This window comes from Cyprinodon variegatus, unplaced genomic scaffold (genome assembly GCF_000732505.1).
Source record: "Cyprinodon variegatus isolate N-32 unplaced genomic scaffold, C_variegatus-1.0 Scaffold1490, whole genome shotgun sequence".
In the NCBI taxonomy this organism is placed as follows: Eukaryota; Metazoa; Chordata; class Actinopteri; order Cyprinodontiformes; family Cyprinodontidae; genus Cyprinodon; species Cyprinodon variegatus.
Window position 1 is genome coordinate 10,257 of NW_015151943.1, and position 15,645 is coordinate 25,901.

At 37.3% G+C, this 15,645-nt stretch overlaps 2 protein-coding genes across 2 annotated transcripts in view; one reads left to right on the forward strand and one right to left on the reverse strand.

Moving 5' to 3' along the window:
* Positions 1 to 4,977, reverse strand: part of LOC107103622 (coiled-coil and C2 domain-containing protein 1A-like) — a gene marked incomplete at its 3' end in the record, with an annotated part of 14,927 nt that extends 9,950 nt beyond the window's left edge. Inside the window, exons 1-4 of the mRNA XM_015403394.1 lie at positions 4,820 to 4,977; positions 4,549 to 4,618; positions 1,107 to 1,248; positions 675 to 778 (exon numbers count right to left, since the gene is read on the reverse strand). Of these exons, the coding sequence (XP_015258880.1) occupies positions 675 to 778; positions 1,107 to 1,248; positions 4,549 to 4,605 (303 nt within the window). The remainder of the gene's footprint in view (positions 1 to 674; positions 779 to 1,106; positions 1,249 to 4,548; positions 4,619 to 4,819) is intronic.
* A 1,779-nt stretch (positions 4,978 to 6,756) lies between these two features.
* On the forward strand, positions 6,757 to 15,226 carry LOC107103624. Its single transcript, XM_015403396.1, has 6 exons — positions 6,757 to 6,871; positions 6,950 to 7,662; positions 10,105 to 10,576; positions 10,698 to 10,831; positions 12,993 to 13,076; positions 15,035 to 15,226. Exons 1-6 carry the CDS (start codon positions 6,836 to 6,838, stop codon positions 15,105 to 15,107), a joined length of 1,512 nt encoding a protein of 503 aa, XP_015258882.1. The 5' UTR covers positions 6,757 to 6,835; the 3' UTR covers positions 15,108 to 15,226.
* The last annotated feature ends 419 nt before the right edge of the window (positions 15,227 to 15,645 follow it).

The window sequence follows — 15,645 nt, forward strand, 5'->3', positions numbered from 1 at the left end:
AAATGTATACATTTTAAGCATCCTTCCTAAACTCTACAGGAATTTCAACATCACTTGCAGCCTTTTGTCAGTAACCTGTGCAGTTTGTAGATCCTTCAGCAGGATGATGATCCAATCTATATGAATAAATTAGCTTAGAAATGGCTCAGCACACTTAAAATATACCTTCCTTTGTAAACATCTCAGTCCTTAAATCCTACGGGAAAGCCCTGGAAACGTCTCCGTTAATCGATTGTCTACATTTCCTAGTGCCAGATTAAATAGCTACATTACATTATTAAAAGGACATTACAATTATTTTTAGGCTTTTTTTGCTACTATATACACTCTTTTTATATTGTCTGTTGTATTTTTATCTTTAATGGCATCTTGCTTTAACTCCTTGTACTTTATATAAGCTTTATAAAACCAGTATTTCTAAGTCTAAGTCATCTTCACCATATGAGCCTGGTGTCTTTAAAATAAGGAAAATGCGGTGAGCGTGAACTTAATTTAGCTGAAGGACAGATTTAGCTCATTAATACATTGAAATTAAAATACATTGAAATTAAATCCTTTATCACACCTCAGGAGTTAAAGGCAAACGTGAGATCTTTTCAATTTTTAACAGATGAATAATGATTAAAAATCTTAAGTTTAATATCTAAAATAGAAGGAGAGCGTGTTTGTTTTACCAGGAGGTCTTCATCATCTAAATCATCATCTCCAATGTCTTCGTCGTCTAGATCTTTCATACATAGAGCCGCCATTCGCTCAATTTCAGACATTGGAACAGGAGCTGAAAAGAACAAAAACATAAAGAAGTTTAGTGTTGAGTATTTAGGCTCAAATTATGTTAGTTAACTATATCAAGGAAGGTTACAATGTTCCTTCTCTGATTTTCATCATTAATTAGCTTTTTTATTTAAAGATTTAAGAACTAAGCATGAGGTTGCTCCCTGTGAGAGTTTATTTTTCCTGTAATATTGAATGGAAATTTCTCAGTTTCTCCTTCTTTAAAAGGAAGACATATTTGCAGTTTCCAAGGCTCTCTAAAAGCTCCTTGGATTATTTATATATTTCTCTGAGATCATTAGATCTGCACAATGCAAGAGAAGCAAACTTACATCTTCCTTCTCCTTTTTTCCCCTGGGGTCTCCCTCCTTTTCCACCCCCTCCAACCAAACTGAGAAGCTCTGCCTCCAGGTCCTCGTCATTCCCCAAATCGTCCAACCCGCCGTCCGGGGTGAGGTCAAGCAGAAGCCCCATCTGGGATCCAAACACAAGAAGAGCTGTTGAATTAGGAAATCTGATACACTCTACCACGACAAAACAAACCTCAAGCTCTGCCCACTGAACAGTTCTGATCATGTTTTTCTGTGAGCTACGCAAGTTAGCAGGTTAAAAAGTCCTGCAATTGAAACTAATGGAAAAGTAATCAACAAAATGTTTTCAGCTGGTGGCATTACACAATGAACTGGTTCATTAGTTATCAGTATGCATCAAAGAACAACAACAAAAAAAGAGATGCGCTGATGTTACTCTGAATGACAAAAGCTCAAGCAATGAACTAGTGAATAAAATCATTCAAAAAAATCTTTATTAATAGCTAATTACATTAATAAAGAAAATCTTTTCATCACCAAAAAAACTAACTCTGGGTGATAATAATCCTATAAATGCCCCAGGTTTCTTTTGCTGAAAACAATACAGAACAAACAACAGCAGTTAAAGAACAAGGAACACAACAAACACAACAGAGCAATCGGCATGACTGGGTTATAGAAAAGTATCCCACATTCTGAACAGCTCACAGAGCTCTGTTTCAGTAGTCGTCTAAAAAATAAATAAATAAATAAAAAAAGTCTGCTCCATCCACCAACCTGCAGCTCTTCCACCGATTTGTACATATTTGTACATGTGTATATTATCTGTAACTTAACCAGAAATCACTCCTCTAAATTTTACTACATAAAATCCCCAAAAATACATTACATCTTTAAGATATAATGATACAAAATGTGAAAACGCTAAAGGAGTAGGGATGTTTTTATGTAAGGTAAGGAGCTGCTTGTTCTGCCAAATAATGTTAAAGAATCGTTTGAAAAAAAATTCAATACATCCGGATTATTATGTGGATCATCACCAACATTTAATGGATTGTTCCTCGGACTAAGGTGCACCTTTGGTAAAGATTGAATTAAAATGAGTTCATAACTTTTCAAGTTATTCCGTATACAGATGGACAAACACACACAATCTCAACTAATAACATAACATCCTTGGCGGAGATTAAAATGCAACTGAAGTACTTTCCAGTTCCAACTTTTTATTGTCATTACACTGTCAAAAGTACAGAGCTACAAAATTAACTCTCTGCATTTAACCCGTCCCCTCAGGGAGCAGTAGGCTGCCATTGTGCAGCGCCCGGGGAGCAGTGTGGGGTTTAGGGGTCTTGCTCAGGGACCCAGAGTGGCAGTCTGTGGGAGTGGGGCTTGAACTCAGAACCTCTAGATCAGGCATCCCCAAACTCGGTCCTCAATGCCCGCTGTCCTGCAGGTTTTAGAGGTTTCCTTGCTCCAGCACAGCTGATTTTAATTGAAAGCTGATTAACAGGCTTCAGCTCTACTGTAATCATGATAATCAGCTGTGCTAAAGCAGGGAAACCTCTAAAACCTGCAGGACAACGGCCCTCAAGGACCGAGTTTGGGGATGCCTGCTCTAGATTCTAAGAGCAATGCCCTAAACACTAGGCCTCCACTCCCCAGTTACTGAGTAACTGATCTATCGACTGCTCATGATAATAATGATTATAACAACTGATTTAATATTTAGTTATAAAATTTACAAAATAAATAGTTTCAATACATAGAATAGATTAAATTACAGTAAACTGTTTAATGTATTTTCACTCAACTTCCAAACGACTTGGCAGACTGAGAAGTAGGGAAAATAACATTTAACCAATAAACCTTGATTTTAAAAAGAAGAGTGTCTCTCATAGGTGCATTTTTTGTTTTAGAACAAATTAGGTTTAATTAAGTTAGTTTCCTCACAATGGATAGAGTAGCCTGAAATTTTACTCAATTAAGAGTAATGATATTTTATCATATTTTTACTTAAGGAAAAGTAAAAAACTACAACAAAAATGATTATTATTATTTTTTAAATTACTCAAGGAAATGTACCTGGGCAAATGTAATTAGTTACTAACCACCTCAGTTTGACTGATGCTTACATTTTACTGTTCGATCCAAATCCACTTTTTTAGAAACTAGATGTCCTGTCTAAAACTGGAGAAAATTAGACACAGCATTCAAATAAGAACTTTCAGAAGATGTGGGGCCCCTTTTTAAAAGAATTTCAGACACTTTAAAGGTTTGGCCCTTGAATACAGCTGAGCCATGCTGCACATTTATTGAACACTCTGAGGTTTTGGTCTAACAATGATTTTTAAAAAATATGACTAGTAACTAGTGTTGCACCGATACCAGTATCGGACGGGGCCCCGATACTGCCCTAAAATGGTGGCATCGGTATCGGCGAGTACCAACAAATAGGGCACCGATACCATTTTGAGAGCCATAAGTTTATTCAACTATTGTCACCCACTCCTGGTAGGCAATAAAAAGTTCTACTGGATTCAATTTGTGTTAGATTTTTTTCCTGCTTCACAAAGGTAGGCAGCAGCTCGACAAAGCCATGATGGCAATTATTTTACATTATTATGGTATCGGTATCGGCCGATACTGCACAGCCAGGTATTGGGTTTCGGTATCGGGGCCAAAAAATGGCATCGGCGCAACACTACTAGTAACCTGGCAGTAACATGGAGGGGATTATTTTGCACACTGTTCAATTTCATTTCTTCCCTTTCTTGTATTTCTTTAAGTCTTATTTTTTGTTCGGTTTTGTTTTTTCCTGTTTATTTGATACATTTCATTTGTGCATGGAGTAATTGATATGTATCCATCTCATGTCTGTGTAGCGACTATTCAGCACTGCACATTTGTTATAATATGAAATGATCAATAAAAAAGATTTTGATTAAAAAAAGAACATATTTATATTTTAAGGTTATCCATTGTTTGCACTTTTCTAAAATGAAACTTAATAAGCTATTTTCCTGTGTCTCACCTACATGTCATAAATGTAAATCAGATGATGCGACTTTGGGTCATCTGTTCTGCTCCTGCCCTAAGCTTATGAACTTCTGGTACAGGATATTTAGATTTTATAGTAACGTTTATGGCAAAGTTCTATATCCAGATAATCATTGGATAAATCTGGGTCCCCAGTAAGCTGACACTGTTTTGTCTTGTATATTTTTATTATGTCATACTTGTTTACGTTTTGTTGTATTCTTTTTTCCCCCTCTCTTGTCTTGTCAGTTTAACTCTGAAAAAGCATAAATAAATTTATTTTTAAAAAGAACATATTTATCAGTGCAGTATTTTTCCACTGGGAGGCTACTTTTTTTTTAATCGAGGAGGGAGTTATATTGGCTTGCAGGGAATTAATACCAGGCATCATTTTTAAATAAATGTAATCAGATATGAGAGGAATTACCTGTTTGGCTCTAGCTGCCCCTTGACCCCGGGGTGGGGGGTTCCTGCTGCGACTCATAGACTGTAAGCACCTGAGAGGAGAAAACCATTTGAAATTATTTGAATTCAGTTGCAAATCAATGAAACAATATAAACACACTGGGATCACATAGAATAACCTAGCATATCAGTGACACTTTAAGCTGTCATATTTCATGTTAGCGTCTCCTCTGCTGTTAGCATCCAGCTAAAATAAGCTCACAGTTTCTGGGTTTTCTAAGTGATTGTTTTACCTTTACAGCCTCGATGGATGTTGTGATGTCACCTTGGCCCCCTCGGTTCAAAAAACGTCACCCTAAACAGCAAATTAAGGGAAACGGATCTGTTTAATCCTTCAGTTTGAGATATCAAAACAAGAAGATCATCCGTGTAAATTACTTCCTGTATTACCGCTTTACGGCGGGTCGGAAACACGCCTACTTCTGACGTAAAGCTGTGACGTCTGATCCTGTTAAAGACGCACGCATTTCGGTGAGAAATGTTTTCATCCCAACGTTAGAAAGTGCTTATCAAGATGGAAAATACACTCAGAGACAAAAATATCTAAACTAATACCTTAATTGAAGATTATTTAACGTTTAAAACCACTTTTCACTTTGTTAGCTAAGCCGAATTTTGCTAGCTAAATAGTTGCTCTAAAATTGTTGTATTAAGACAATTCAAATGAGTATAAAATGGTGTTTGTATTCCGTCCTGTCTAATCATGTGTTTAAATCAACTTTTTTATTTTTTATTTTAAGGAAAATGGACAAAGGGAAAACAAAGAATAACAGAAACGGTAAAAGAAACACCTCATTTAACCAGTGAAATTATTGTGACCAATATATCATTAACATTTTGTTTTGGACCCATAGCTGCAGCACTGATTGATTGCATCTGTAAAATTCCAGGTCTTGTCACAGATTCTTTCATTAAATTATAGTATGGGCTTTAACAGATTTGCTTTGTAAACCTCTGTAGCTCTGTCTTTCTTTGCTTTGTATTTATTTTTAAATCCATCTTTCTATCAATTTTAAACAGACTTTTTCTCCCTGAAGAGAATGAATCCCCGCTGCATGATGGTGCCACTACTGTATTTCATGATGGGGAGGTAGTGAAGCCACTATGAAGGGAACTTTCTAATCATAGACCTTTGGCATTTTGCGTGTTGGCTAAAAAAAAGTTAAGTTTTGCTGTTATCTGACCTAAACACGTTTAATCTACATCAGCTATTTGTTTATGTTGAAAACCAAACACTGCATAGAGGCAGTCCTATCACAGTCATTATTATACATAGTTATATTGAGATGACTGTTCTGATTTAATATATTGTGCAGCTTTAGAGAAAATGCTCATATTAAAGGAAGGGGGACTCAGTAAGTTCCTGTGATGGTTAAATTAAAAACAGTTAAGTTAATCCATTTAATAATGCTGTCATATCATATCGTCATAATCCATTGTTGGTCTAAAATCTATTTAGGTTAAAGTCAAATGAATGAATTAGATGAGTTCAAACTAAAATGACACAGAAAGATCCCACCTAGTGCCCGGTATGGGAATAAAAAGGTACTGTCTCCTTAAATGGGCCATTTTTGTTGGGTTTCTACACCTTTATTCTGTTTTTACGCTGGGAAATACAGTGGATGTGAAGGGAGATAGAGAAAAGCTTTATTTTTTCCTCATCATCGCATGCTGTATAACAGTCCTCTAACCGTTTGATTAGATCCTTGATGAGCTTCAAGAGCATATTCTCTGTTGATTGTACCCAGCACAGCCTTCTGAAGTAGTCGGTGTAAGTTAAAGGTATAGTGAAGGATGTTCTTTTTTCCAGTTGGATCATCAAAATAAGTGGTCCTCCTAATTGTCAATCATTCTAGTGATATACGTACGTAAGGCCGTCCTAGGGGCTCGTCCCCATTTTAACTTACTGGTGATGAGTCTGACATAGTGGAAAAACTGCAAATCTTCTTTTGGAAAGGAAGCTTGTATGAGCGATGCAAACAGCAAATTTTAAATGGAGCATATACAAGGAAAAATGGGCTTGTGCACGCTCTCGCACGTGTTTAATAGGTGTTCCCTCTCAGGATCGGGTAGAGCTGAGTGTACCAGTATTTGCATTTTTTTGGGGAGAGGGCAAGTCTTCAAAAATTCATGAAAATCCTCCTCTATACCTTCAAGAAACTTAAAGTCAAAGCAGCTTTCCTCACTGTCTTTGTAATTTTCAAGGGGACTTTTCTCCACCACGAACTCGGTCCCTTCGGTCAAAGAAGATGACATGTTCGACTGATGTGGCTCTCCTTTCAAAGGTAGTTAGCGCAGGAGCAGAGCCGCTAAATGTATTTAATCCAAACAAACTGATAAGTTGGATTCTGTTTTAAATATAGGGAAACAAAGGAGATGTTAAAGAGGCTGGCAAAGAGCTGCTGCAGTCCAATCCTGAAGACAGTCCAGCAGTCAAAATTAAACAGCATCAGGTAGAGGAACTGCCCAGTCTCCTAAAACCAGATGGTTCTAATATGGGAAACAATTCAGAAGGGACACATGCTGCAGAGATTGGAAATACAGAGAGGGAAGAGACTGCTGTTCATGATCCAAATCCTGGTTTTGAGCTGAAAAGCCATGAAGAGCAAGCTAATGATTGTATTAATGGAAAAGGAACGTCCTCAGAAGAATGTAGCAGATCACCAAACCAACCGCAGGTATCTCTGCCGGTCTCTGATAATGACAGCGAATCCTCTTGTGGCATTTTGGAGAAGCAAGTTGTTGAAAAGGAAGGCTGTAATTTAAAGAGAAATCAAGACACTGACAAAGATCAGCCCAGCTGTTTTCTGACCGATGCCAAGGAGTCGGCGGTGAGTTTCCCAGTCAAGAAGAAGCGAAGGATGGGAATGTGCGGTCTGACAGAGAAGGAACGGAGTTACTATCTACGGACACAGCAGAGAGACGGAGAGGCGCGTGATAGAACAGCTGAGCTGGAAGCTTTAGAAGAAGATGTCTCCACAATACATTTAGAGTCGGCACCTTTTCCCATCTCAGCTGAGGTCATGGAGGCAACCACGGAAGAGCCTCAGTGCCCGCACAGTGGAGATGATCACCGGTCAGTATTTTCTTACCTTTTAAGTATCATTACACGATGCAGTGAAGGAATGAATTAACTGCATGTTCAGTAGAATAGTCCTTCATTGTCAGAACAAGTCTGAAACTGTTCTTGTCTCACAGCGGTATTATTCATAGATATTACACTAATAGAAGAGAAACATACACATTGTAAGATGAACATTGGCATTCACATCACTGAATTTTCCTCATTCAAATTAAACATTAACTGATGGACAAAAGTATTTCTCAGTTAAACTGGATAATTATGTACCTTCCACCTGATGGTAATAGTCTTTATTCATAGTTTATAGCTTGATCAGGGTTAGATGAGATGTTATGATCTAATCTCAACTTATCCTCATGGGAGGAGTAATGAAAATGCTTCATCAAATATTAATTTAATGAAGCAGTTTTCTCAGCAAATGACAGACATTTTAAAGGAGTATTTATTTAGGATATATATATATATATATATCTGCTCTAGTCCATCTATGTCTTGTTCCAGTAGCCAATTTGTCATCAACTTGCCCTGGTTCCCTAGCAACTGACGCGGACCTTGTTAACCCGGGCGACGTCCGAGCCGGTATGGCTCTTGTATTTGCAGTATCACTCATGCCTGAGGTAGGCCACTAAGCACAAAGGACCTTGCCTAAGGGTCCACCTGGATGATGTCCATGCCGGGAATCGAACCCCGGAGTCGTCGGTGTTACCTACCGAGCTATCCAGTTGTGATGGCTAACCAACCAGACANCATGGCAGTTGGCAACTACAAGCAACTTCACAGAAACATGCAAATTGTCAGTCAGATTGTCAAATTTTTATGACATGTAAGATTTAAATTTTTCCTATAGACTTAGTTCAGGCAGGCAGCTGTAGGCTGACTGGTTCTTCTTGGCCAGTCAGTTGAAAGCCTTGATATATATATATATACCGGTATATATATATATATATATACATATACTCTAAATTATGAGAATAAAGTTGTAATATCATGACAATTAAGTCCTAAAACTATATAATACTATAGCAAATAAAGTTGTATATAAATTGAAGACGAATAAAGAGGTACTTTTGTGGGAACTCTTAGAAGAAAGAGCAGTCCAAACAAAATGTTTTCAGAATAATAAAACTCAATTCTTGTAATGTCTTAGCATGGCCATATTATTGCACTGTACACAGTCCATAAGGTTTATATGATAATACAGAGAATATCCAAAGAAAGCCACAATGGTCACAGAAATCACTAAACCTGCTTTTAAACCCTGCAACAATAGAATTATGAAAAAATATAAACGAATTAAGGAAAAAGACCTGGACAAAAATGATGGTACCTTGTTTACATGGTGTGTACCACACTTAATTATGACTGCAGTTGTACATATTGTTCATAAATGTAAGATCCAAGGAGTTTAGCCAACCCCCATAGAAGTGGCAACAGAAGGAAAATTGTTGACAAATCAAGATGGATATGGAGCCAAGAAAATGTTCTAAACAGATTAAAGGCGACCTTCAATCTAAAGTAACATCGTCATTTCAGACCATCCATCATGGTTTGAGCTAAAGTGGACTCAATGGGAGATGGCCAAGAAAGACACCATTGTTGGAAACAAATGACAAAAAAGCCAGACTGGAATTTACCAAATGGCATGCTGACAATCCACTAAGCCTCTGGGAAAATGTTCCATGGGCAAATGAGACAAAAACAAAGGCACATTAGCTCTATGTTTAAGGACGGAAATAGTGAAACACAGAAAAGGACACCGTCCCTACTGTGAAACATGAAGAAGGCTCTGTTATTCTCTGGAGCTCCTTTGCTTCTTCTGGCTCAGAGTGTCTTAAATCTCCACAGAGTACTTTGAAATCTTAAACTATCAATGGATTCTTGAGAGATGTTCTGCTCAGAGTCAGAAAGCTTGGTCTCAGTCGCAGGTCATGGGTCTTCTGCAGGATAATGACCAAAAACAGCTAAAAAACAACCAAGAATGGCTATTCTGAAGTAGCATTTTATGAGCTCTGACCCAAACCCTATTTAGCATCTTTTGAAGGAGCTGAAAACAGCCGTCTGGAAAAGGCACCATTCCAAACTGAGACATCTGGAGTAGTTTGTTCATAAAAAGTGGACCAAAATACTTACTGAGAGGAGCAGAAGTCTCATTGATAGATATAGGAAGCCATTGATTGCAGTAGTTGACTTAAACGGTTTTGCAACAAAATATTAAGGGTACCAACATTTTTGTCTAAGCCTGTTTTAGGAGTTTATTTTCTTAAGTCATTTTGTTGAAGCTTGGTTGAAAAGCAAAGTCTGACTTTAATTTGTTCAATTTCATAGAAGCTTTATTAATTATTACTTTTTGATAGATTCATGTTATTTCTTTGACCATTGTGGGTTTTTCTTTGTACTGCTGTATTTTATTACTGACATTTTTTACCTTCAACACAGAGCGGGAACTGAAGTCAGCCATGCTGTGATAGAATCAAATGGAACCGGTACCACGATTAACCCAGCCTGCTTAGAGGGAGGACAACATGAGGCCAGCGGAGGCTCTCTGGCTGGTTCAGAGTTAAATGGCAACACAGAATTAATACAACCCGCAAAGGAAGAAGAAAAGAAACATCTGGAGAACCTGCTGGCAACAGAGGCTCAGGTGCCGGAAATTCAAATAAAAATGGGTGAAGATTTCTCTCAAAAAGTCGAGATAAATACCCTCGGTGCAAAGCAGCCTGAGGAAAGTGATGCTGAGGCTGCTGGTCCACACATGTGCTGTTCCAGCGGGACAACAGATGAAAGAAATATAGAGACGACTGAGCAAAGCTCTTCCTCTGCAGACTCTCTGTCTAAAGAATTAAACAGTGGTTCTAAGAAACTCTGTGTCACTTCACTGACATCTTCAGTCCCAGAGAGGAGTTACAGCGTAAGTAGCTGAGATAGATCCTATAACAATTTATGCCCTTTTAAACAGCCCTCTTCCTACAGTCCTTAATGTGTTTGAAAGCTGTTTGGATTGATCCCCCCTCCCCCCTTTCTTTGTACAGTGTGATTCCAATGATGATACAGCTGCTGGTCCATCTGTAGCTGAACACACTCCAACCAGGGACCCAGGCGACCTGTTGAGCTCTGGATGCTTAGATTACGTGTCAGACTCGCAGCTTAACACCATTCCCCTCATGTAAGAAAAATGTCAATAAATGAAACACGTTTGAGTTTAGAATTGTATCTCAAAAATGTCAGTATGATCAAAAAATATGTTTATATAAAAAATGTAGAAAAGGTAAGCCTTGTATCGATTGAAGCCTTTTTTATTTTTTACATTTTGATGGTTACAGCTTACTGCTAATGTAAACTTAAGATTCCCTTCCTTACAGAATTAGAACATCAAATCAGCTATGTATTATTTTGAATGTAAAAATTTGATGTCATGTTTATTGTATGACCTACTGTACAAAGTTACATGAAAGACTGCTGACTCATAAGTCGTCCAGGAGAAAATGGGCAGTTTTCTCTTCCAGTACGGTAAACTAGATCATTGCAAAAGGAGGATGTTCATATTGCTAAATGTGAGTATATGTAGGGAAAATTCAGTGTCAAATTCAAACTATAGGGGTAACCCCAACCCTGTTGGATCCTGAAGCAAAGTGGAATCCTAATTAAGGTTTTAACCCTTTATAGGGCACTCAGTGAAATACTTTAAAAATCTAAATTTCAAGCCAATAGTGTTATTGGAATCAAGGACAAGACAGTATTACCTTTGTAGCATAAAAAAAAATTTTTGGTTATTTTGATGACAAATGTCAATGTAATAAGAAGAAATGACAACTTGCCCAAATTAATTAAGAAAAAAAAAAAAAGAGTGCTTCTATAAGAAATTCTCGAGAAACACTCAAAGTAAAAGAAAAACTTTTTGGTACAACATAGCCTTAGAGGCATTAATGCTGATACTGGCACTTTTTAGTTTATAAACCTAAATATAATTGTTAACTAGGCTTATTAAATTCTTTTTACCTTATTTTCTTAACCTGTTAACTTTTTTTCCAACTTAATTTACAGTAGGTAATATATCATTCAAGGGCTCATGATATATTCGGTCAAATTCTAACATAAGACTTACAGCCATGTAGCGGTATCTTTGCTGTATGGCTGGATATAGATCTTGTGTTTCTAGACCTCACTGAGGGACGGGTGGGGAGTCCATTTCTAAGGGGTATGCAAGTGATCAAAAACAGTAACTTGCCCTTTAAAGGGTTAAGGAAGATTCAAAAGCTTTTGGATTCCTTGTATAAAGTCATTCACCAGAGACAGCGTCATCACAGCTGGGATAAAGAGAATGATTGGAGTTCTGCTTGATGATTTAAAGTCATCCTTCCAGATAAAAATGTATTTTGCATTTTATTAAAAGATTCCATGGTCTAAACGAAGAGTACAAACCTGATCCAGATGTGGAGATGTATCGTCTTGTGTTGGTTCACTTTGTTTCATCAAGTCCAAAGTCAGAGCAGCTGTCTACCAGGGTATTTCAGGGTTCTTTGGACCAAGAGATGGTGGAAGAACGCCCCTTCATGTTCATCCCAGGGTTGGTAGGGTTAGTGCTGAGAAAGGTGTTAACATCACAAAGGGGGCTGAGGTGTTAATAATCAGGACTTAACCTGATGTTAGTACGTTACCTAAATTGTTTGTCATTTGGGTCAGAAAGGATTGTCACAGCACCCCTGCATACCTGTAATCCTCTTGTTGAATACCTTTGTTTTAGAGCACATCATGCTCACCTCTGCTGGGAACCTCTGTGGGCTTCTTAAACACCTCAGTAGAGCCACAGACTGATCAACTCCATGTCCTTTTCTTTCTGCACTGATGTAATTATCCCAGCAAAAGGATCCCTGACAAAGTATAGTGTATGCATGGTAGAGTGCATGGACACAATTATACATTTTTAATAGTTTTTCTTCAAAATTAAAGAATTAGAAGCATAATTTGGGGTCTTCTTTCGCTTAAGCCAAAAATGATCAAAATGAGCAGAAACATATAGTAATTGCACAGATGAATTTCACTAATTTTTCTCCTTTTCAGAGTTAGGGCTTGTGCCCTTATACTCATGCTTTGAAATGGACATGTTAGGTTAAAGAGGCTGACGGAGTTTTAACCAGGCTGCTGCAGTCAGATTGGTCTTTCAAAATCCTTTTGTAAAAAAAAAAAGATTCTAAGAAAGAATTTGATTATCATGAATTCTGCACTGTTTGAGAAGAAAGTGAATCCCTGCGTAAAAATAAGAAAAATGGACAAACATTGATATTTAAAGTGATCAAGCAATGAATGTTTTCTGTTTTTTTATCCAGTGAAGAAGAATCTGATGGATCAAGCCGTCTTGAAGATGCCACGGAGCTGATCTGCGGACTGATCAGAGAACTCTCCTCTATGAAGTCAGTAGAAAACATTTCCGTTTAATCTCTTTCATCATTTTCCTCTTTACTCTCCTAACTACTGAAGATGTCTCATGTTTTATAGCCCCTTGCAGCTTTAATCTACTTTATAACCCATATCTGTGTTCTGATTGGCTGCTGTAGTTGTGCAAGCTGTATATCTTTCCTGGTTAAAACTTCAAGTAAAGCTTTGATGTGGTTGATGATGCTGCTAATGGAGTCTTCACAACCAGAGCAGAAATACAAAAAGTCCTTAACTTAGATCATCCCAGAAGCTGCTTACCAGGGCATGGAAAGTGTCATTTTGTGTTGTTAGATGTTTGAATTTTAAAGAGAAACAGGACCTATCGTTTAAAACACCTGTTCATGTAAAACTCCACCTATTCAGTCTTCGCATGAAGGAAAAAACCTGTGAATCCTGTTGATGGATTCAAGTTCAGGGTTCAAGCAACATCATCGATGCTGGTTGCTGCTAACCTTGATGTCTCACAAATACCATGTGGGGAAGGGATTCTTGTATATTTCAGCCTGTGACCCAAAAAACAATGAAAGAAACAACAAACAGGCGACCCCCTAAAAAACATGCTTTAATTTATTTACAGTGAGGAAAATAAGTATTTAAACATCCTGCTACTTTGCAAGTACTCCCACTTAGAAATCATGGAGGGGTCTGCAATTTCCATCATAAGTGCATGTCCACTGTAAGAGGCATAATATAAAATAAAAAAAAGATACCGGATTGAGTATGAGCCACTGCAGCATTTAATTTCCCTTTGGGATTTATATAGTATTTTTTAATTTAATTGAACTTCAGTGATGAAGATACAGTGCAGCACTCATTTCCTCTATTTTTTTTTCATTAAAAACACAAACCTACTTGGATCTTATTTTATGATATAGAGCAAGACAATAGTATGTGTTCAGTTTCTGTTACCCTAGTCTAGTATGTCTAGAATAACCAACTTTCTGAATGGTAAAGTCAACTCTGGGTCCCTGAGCAAGACCCTTAAAGGGGAACACCGTTTTTTTTTTACATTGGCCCCTTGATTTTACGTTATTACATCATGTTCTACTCACCCATATTAGTTTTATGTCATTTGGAGCTGTTCTGAAGATATTCTGTTATAGGTTATAGGTTATATCCAAGTTACATCTTCCTATGGGCAACGACTTGAAGGCACAAACTAAACTGTTCATAATTTATCATTTATGGTACGCCAGCATTCATAACATGTAGGCGAATCACTGTCCCCCAGACATCCACGGTTATATTTTTTATATTTATACTTTTAAAAAACAAAGCGGAGTGTGTATGATGTCATGCGCGCGCTCCGGCTACCGTTCATTCATCCTGTCCGCTGAACTGCTGCTAGTTTTACTCACATGCCTGGAAGATGTCTAGTGCTACTACCACAGATGATCTCGCTATCAAAATGGAATTGAACGATTCAGATTAGCTAGCCGGATGAATAGAAGGCTGCCTGTCACAACTCCAGTCTGGCACGCCAATGACGTCATACACACTGGATCAACACTCAAGGGGGCTGAATAATAATAATAATAATTTTTATTAAATAATTCATGGTTTCAGATTAATAAAGAGCATTCTTGGGAGAAAATAGGTTATGGACAGCAAAATAACTGTGCATCTCCATCTCCTAAGGACAAGAAACATTTAAATCAATTCATATTTATGTGTTTAAGTAACCCAGTCAAACTCCATACCTAATCCAGTTTGGGTTCTGTGGTAAAACTCGAATACATGAGGAAAATAGATGCTCTATATTAAATATCTGAGCTTGTGCTTTCAGACTCTAGATGTACAAAAGTTGTAAAATCACCCCAAGCTGTAAACTGTATAACTGAACAATCAGTACTTCTGATTCAGGATGTTTCACATAGCTACTGCCTAACCAGAGGGGGAAGAAAAGCTCAGGCTCATTTTCTCTTTGTTTTAGCCGAAAGGTGATGGTTGCTCATCGAGAACTGGAGAATCTGCGACGCAAACCTTCAAGAAGCTCCATGCGCTAATTGCTTTGCTAAGGGTGTTGTTCTCATGCAGTTGCTGTCTTGTTCATCTGTAATAAGAATATACAAGTTGATTCAATAAGTATAATACAAAAGCAGTTTTTTTTGCCATTTATTCTTAATTTCAGGATGTTTGGTTTGGTTATGTTTCGTTATTTAGTTTCTCCTGAATAAAAGTTATTTATACAACCAGAATCTGGTCTTGGCTTGACTAATTGTTTAGCTGCCTTAATCTATATTAAAGTGTCAAGATTTGTATCAGTTTCATAATGAAACTGAGGTATCTCAGATCTGTTGAAGTAACATCTGAGAGCTATTTTATTGCATTATTTGAACAAGAAATTACAGGGTTTTTTTTTATTGATCTAAATTTACAGAGTATTTGATTCGAATGTTTTCAGTAATTAAGCTGAGCCTGTTTGTTTTAAACCAAAATATCTGCATACCGTTTCTAATTAAAAGGGAACACCTGACAAATTATATGAAATGATTAAACACCTAATTAGTAATGATACATTTTTTAGATCTCTATTCTGGTGTT

What these genes read in the sequence shown, in the direction of transcription:
- LOC107103624 (XM_015403396.1), top strand. Translation starts at nt 6,836, where the DNA reads ATGACATGTTCGACTGATGTGGCTCTCCTTTCAAAG. An exon ending in ATGTGGCTCTCCTTTCAAAG is followed by an intron (nt 6,872 to 6,949) that starts GTAGTTAGCGCA and finishes TTTTAAATATAG; the next exon opens with GGAAACAAAGGAGATGTTAA. An exon ending in CACAGTGGAGATGATCACCG is followed by an intron (nt 7,663 to 10,104) that starts GTCAGTATTTTC and finishes CCTTCAACACAG; the next exon opens with AGCGGGAACTGAAGTCAGCC.